Consider the following 6,000-nt stretch of genomic DNA (forward strand, 5'->3'; position numbering starts at 1 on the left):
GTTTAGAGAGAGAAGCTGCCAGAGGTAGAGTCCTCCTCCTCCTCATTTAATACTGTGCATGGCCTCCCTCCTGTCAACTCAGATATTAGTAAAATAAACTACAGCAGAGAAAATAAGCAGAAATGCATCTAGAGCAGCCATGTGCGCGTTAACTGGTTTCTTGGTCACAGAAGAGTCCCTTAAGTCCATCCCTCCCTACTTCCTTCCTAGACAAAAAGCCAAGCCTGTAACAGAGTAGAAATAGAAATTAGCAAAGAGAGGCTGCTGCAGGCAGCTCACTAAGAGTGCGGAGAATATGTGGAAAGGAGAAAGAACAAACTAAAAAGGCAGATGACAGAAGTTTAAAAAGCAAGCTGCCTAGGACCATTTATTGCAGAGGCATGTAAGCTGACACCCTCACTGAACTGAGAGTATAGCTCTAAGAACACTACTGTTTTTTTTTTTTTTTTTTAACACTACTGTTTAAGCTATTTCCAGTCATGTTAGGCTCAATGTAACTACTCTGTTAAAAGAAGGTAGAGAAATTCTGCAAAAACACTTAAAATGTTAGAAGTTTTGGTGCTTAAAAGAATAAACTACAATCTGTGGGGAAAATCTCGCTTATGTAGAACAGTTCAAAGACCAACAAAATTAGATAAATATATTTATCGTGTAAAGACATATGGAACGGAGGAGAAATCCCTTACTGCTCTATACATGGAAATACTGGTGCGACGAAATAGTTGGGTAAAACAGTTGTGACTTTTCCACTGCTTTTCTTGGGAAAAAAAAGATTCAAGATTCTGTTTTAAGGAAAGACCATTCTCAAGCTGCAGTGATTTGACAGTCCGATTACACATTATATTATGTATCCCTCTCGCCCCCTGTGTTTTTGAAAATTCACAAGTTTCCTTTATTCTCTCTTCATTCCATAAAACAAGTCATGCACTTACTGCCAAGAACCCAAAACGCAATGAAAGAAATGCACTTCTCCTTAACGTCATAAGTGGCTTGGACATGATTCTTTTAATGAGGTAACAATAAGGACCTAAACTTCTGTCCTGTCTGTGAATTATTTTAAATGGATACAAAGGAGGCCTTGGGAGACTCGTTTTTCCTCCCTGATTTTCTCACGCTGGCCTACACCTGACTTAAAGACATAACGAACTCTATATGAGTTTTAAGCTCTGGAAGAATTTAAAAACTGGAATGTTTTGCTATCTTTTCAAAATAAAGGGGTCAAAGCAACTGACCGTGGAACGCCCAGGTCTCCATGTTCAGAGGGGTGTATTTTAATAGCAGCAGTAGCAGCTGCTACCTAACATCAATCAAGCACTTACCGGGCCAGGCACTGAGCTATGTGCTTCACATAAATTATTTCACTGAAATGGCACAATAATCTTATGAAGGACTATTATTATTTCTATGTTAGAGATGAGAAAATCAAGACTTAGAGAAGTTAAGAATCTTGCCCAGTTTTCAAGATTAGTAAGTGACAGAACTAGAATTTGAACCTGGGAGTTAGGTTTAATGTAGTACAAAGGACCAGGTGTTTTATTTTTAGAGTCCATCTGAGTATTAGTTAGATTGCTCGCTGCTTTAGAAATTGTCTTCTGAGTATATTAAAGAATATACAAAACAATGAAATAAGAATAGTCATATACTTGCTTTTAGAACTTCATTTCTCTCTCCCACATTTCTCTGTTCTTCTCCCTTAAGTCTTAAGTCAGAATCGAAGGACAGAAGAGTGAAGGTAAGAGGTAGGACTCAGTGATTGATTAGCATTTTCTCCATCTGAAAAGAGCTTGCTGAGGCAGCTCCTTTCAGAGCTAATTGATACACACGAACAATTTATTTCAGGCCCTGAAATTATCTCATAGAAGTAAACTTAAAAAAAAATCACTTTTATTATATATTTTTTTTGCAAGAGGTAAAGGGACCTTAAGAGACTGTCTGTTCAATCCTTGACATTATAGTAAAATTACTGAGGATTCCCTGTAGATCGTAACTGGGACAAAACCACAATCCAGGCCTTTCAGGGCCTAACCTGTGGCTGTTAACAGGCTGTGTGGCTCCGGTAATATTGGCCCTTAATCTGTATCAGTGAGGTGGCCTGGCTCTGGCTGACAAAGTTTGGATCTGAATGAGTACTCCACGTGGATATTATTTCTATCTGCACGTGATGGAAGCAAGGGGAAGGGACACACATTTGGAGAAAAGCTAAGAGTGGTCTAATATGAATACAGTTTGTAATGTGAAACACAAAAAAGAGACCAGCTTCTACCTTTAGCAGATTACGACTCAAAGCACTTAGTCCTTTGCGAATTCTCTAACTATTGTAGAACGATTTCATGTTTAAGTCCACTCTCGTTCAAACATTTGCCAATTCATAAAAGTAACAGACAGGCTTATCTGGATTTATTTCCAGTCTAATCTTTCTGTACCAATTGCCCAGATAAGTGTGTTTAAAGTCAAATATCTACAAGGTACATTACATTTTGGCTGGGCTATATCTTTGATTTCTACAGAGTTCAGAGGGTTATAGATCGTTTAAATTCAATGTATTATAACTATAGGCTGCAATTGTTTGTGGTTGTGTGATTATAAATAAGTAGGTGAAATGCCTTAGAAAGCTTGGGCTTCATTTGAAATTTGAAGACTAGAGGGCTACAGTAATCATTACCCACTGACTGAAACACTCCACTGGTGTGTGATCTTGGGAGTCATTTAACTCTGCTTGCCTCTCTTTTGCTCTCTGTGATAAGAACTCATGCAAACATCACATAACGAATCTAAAGTGCTGTGAATACTCCAGAGAAAGACACTGTACCAAGACCTTTTAAAGCTACTCCCCAGTATCCAAAGGGAGGGGAACCTAAACATAAATAATTGAGGATTTTAATTCCACGTAACTTACCTATATCGCTCCTCCTGTAAGGCCTGCATTACTAATGAGTAGTCCCTCTGATAATGTTCCTTGAGGGTCTCAAAGGATTCCTCTAGTCTGGCCTGGGTTTCCCGGATCTCCTGGATCTCATGTAGTAGTGCATCAAATCCTGAGCTCTGCATGTCCAGGGTGTTTGTTTTGGAGCTGGATGCTCCTACAGCAATGCCTCCAGCGGTGCTGTTGCCTCCCACTGAGCCTGACGTGGCACTAGAACAATCTTCCTCACTACCATATTTGGGGCTGGACTGAAAGTTTGAAATTACTCCCAAAGCCTTTCCCCCATCATCCACTTGCCCTTCCTCTAAAGAGTCCTTCAGGTTAGGGATATTGTCTGCACTGCCAAACTTATTCCGAATTAGTGAAGCGATCTCTCTGGGCTTAGAGACCACGGCCCCTGCTGCTGAATGGGTTGCCTGGGAGAAGCTGGAGAGTCCACCTTTAACACTGTCCACTACACCTTCACTGAAGCCGGTCACCTTTGCTCCCACATCCTTCAGACCCTGGTGCATGTCCCTGAAGACGTCCTTTGGCTGCCGGGGGATCCCATTCTGCTCCACCTCTCGGAGCTTCCTGTGGTAGTGCTCAAGCTTCTTTTGTAGTTGGAGGATGGTCTGGGCAGATTTCTGGTTCTTCTTCTCAAAAACCTGCTTGATACGGGCAGCCTGCTGCTTGTCCGCACTGTTGGCAAGCTTCAGGTACTCGGCAACGTTGTCGTCCCGGGCTGTTTGTGCAATCTTGATTTGTTCTGTGAGCTTCAGGATCTTCTGCTGCAAGTGAGCAATAGCAGCCTTTGTGCGCTGAGGGTCTGGTGTTCCATCCACAGCGTCTGTGTGGAGGCTGCCATCAGTGCTGGAGGCCACCGCACTGGAAGTCTGGGCAAGGCTGCTTACTTCCAACCGCTCGATCTAGCATAAAAGCAAGAGGCGGATGTTAGAAGGAGCCCAAAAGGAGTAGCTCTCCAGAATCAATAGGCCCAAATGTATTGAAAATTTACTTACTCAGCACAGATAGCTGACCTAATTCCTCCTGTCCTGTACAAGCCCCATCTCCCTCTTGGATACTGTCCTCATACAAGTACCCTTCGCTTTAAGCATGAGTTCTATTTAAGTCTTTTGCTTTAAGCAAAAAGACTTACACAAGATGTAAACTGGGGGTATTCTTCCTTTGCTAGAGGATTTATTACAGTATCTCTTTAAATAATAAACCTCTCCTAGGGGGTTTAAAGCATGAATTAATTCACAAACATTCAACACACATATTTTTCTTTAGAAGCATATCTATGTACAACAAAGTACATCTGTATTTCAATTTAATTATATGAAATCATCTTAGTATTCAGACATCACTGTATTCCAATTCATGCCTTCAGATTACGGTCATCTGAAAATGTTGGCGAGAAAAGGTAATTTAAGTGGCTAGATATAAAAATCCAATTGTTATCACAGTGTCTTTTTATCAAATCATGTCAAGGTTGATGCAATCATTCTCTCTGTTCTATTAGGGGCACTTAATGGGTAGCTGCAGACAGGTGAAGGAGGGAATGGGAGGGTACTGCTGAAAGGGCAAGGATGAACGTGGTATGCTCTAGAGAGTTAAAATCCCAAATCACAAGTAAATGTGATAAATTTAGGTAAGATAACATAGACAGTAAGAGGTTAGTAATTAACAAGTCAATGACTAAGTCAATGACTAAGTTCACACCTTTTGAAGCTCAAATTTTGTGAGTTCTATCTATCAAAAGATTTTTATTAGGCAAGGGACTCCAAAACACATACAATGACTATCCTCTGGTATGCATGAGTGATCATTCAAGGAAGCTGAAGAAAAAGACAAATTGTTCAGATTTGAAAACTTACACTATCAAGCTTCAAAGCCATTAGCCAAAGCTAAGGGGAGGTCATGTTTCTCTAACTCAGGAGAAAGAAGTCCTTCAAGAAGGCGCCCTTGGGTGTGGCTTGTGGTGGTGAATTAGGGAAGGGCCCATGCAAAAAGGCTTTAGCAACTTACTCTCTACTGAGTAGTAACCGAAATAAATAATAAAATAACAATCGCAGGGAAACAAAAATTCCCAGTAGGAGTGACAGTGTACAAGTTTACCATCCCGGGAGACTAAGGGCACACTCTTTTCCTTGGTTCCAATCCCTAATCTGTCACCAGTAAACAATCTGCTAGGAAGAACTATATGTAGGTTACTCTCATATTTTAAAAAGTTGAATTAATTCTATAATGACAATAATAAAACAAATCTGAAATATTCATGAAATGCTGATAATTAACTTGTCAGTCTAGAGATGCATTCTCCTTTTTTCATCTTGGCTGTATCTCCTCAGTTTTACTGTCTGAGCAGGGACTATGCTGATCTCTAAAACACATTTAGTTCATTACTGGATTCAATATATTACTACTAATGTGAACAGAAACAATATTATTTTCCTTCTAGATGAACAAACGTGAAATACTGTACATTTAAATAAAAGCAAAAGAATAATTTAAAACTGAAATGAATAACAAAAATGACATTATGCTCCACTAATAAAAAGAATATGCAGAATAGTTAGGGACTAGCACAGTAACTGTTTTACTTCTCCATCTGCCCTGTTCATCTTCAGGTGCGTGCTAATAAGCAGCAAAAGGGCCAGAGGGAAGGCAGCAGAGGGAGGATGAGCCAGAGTTCCAGATAAACCAAGTCGCCAAGACTTGCAAGAGAAGCTCCTGGAAACCCACTCTCTTCAGTTCCTTCGGTTCACTCTCTTAAGCTGTACAGAGTTCCCATTGTGTGATTTTCTTTCTGAATGGAATTTCAGATCCCATAACTACAGTATGTAATATGACCCTGATTGTGTACTTATGTTTAATAGCTCAAAATCTACCACAGTATAAAAGGAAAGCAATATGAAACGTCTCTGGGCTTCCCTGGTGGCGCAGTGGTTGAGAGTCCGCCTGCCGATGCAGGAGACACGGGTTCGTGCCCCGGTCTGGGAAGATCCCACATGCTGCGGAGCGGCTGGGCCCGTGAGCCATGGCCACTGAGCCTGCGCGTCCGGAGCCTGTGCTCCGCAACGGGAGAGGCCACA

At 40.9% G+C, this 6,000-nt stretch overlaps 1 protein-coding gene across 4 annotated transcripts in view; it reads right to left on the bottom strand.

Annotated features, from left to right (window-relative positions):
• TMCC1 (transmembrane and coiled-coil domain family 1) overlaps window positions 1-6,000 on the bottom strand; it is a 171,005-nt gene that overhangs the window by 19,784 nt on the left and 145,221 nt on the right. For all 4 annotated transcript variants that reach the window (XM_007461566.1, XM_007461567.1, XM_007461568.1 and 1 more), the window contains one exon: window positions 2,897-3,831. In XM_007461566.1, coding sequence (XP_007461628.1) covers window positions 2,897-3,831 — 935 coding nt within the window. The remainder of the gene's footprint in view (window positions 1-2,896; window positions 3,832-6,000) is intronic.

Source organism: Lipotes vexillifer, unplaced genomic scaffold (genome assembly GCF_000442215.2).
Source record: "Lipotes vexillifer unplaced genomic scaffold, Lipotes_vexillifer_v1.1 scaffold889, whole genome shotgun sequence".
In the NCBI taxonomy this organism is placed as follows: Eukaryota; Metazoa; Chordata; class Mammalia; order Artiodactyla; family Lipotidae; genus Lipotes; species Lipotes vexillifer.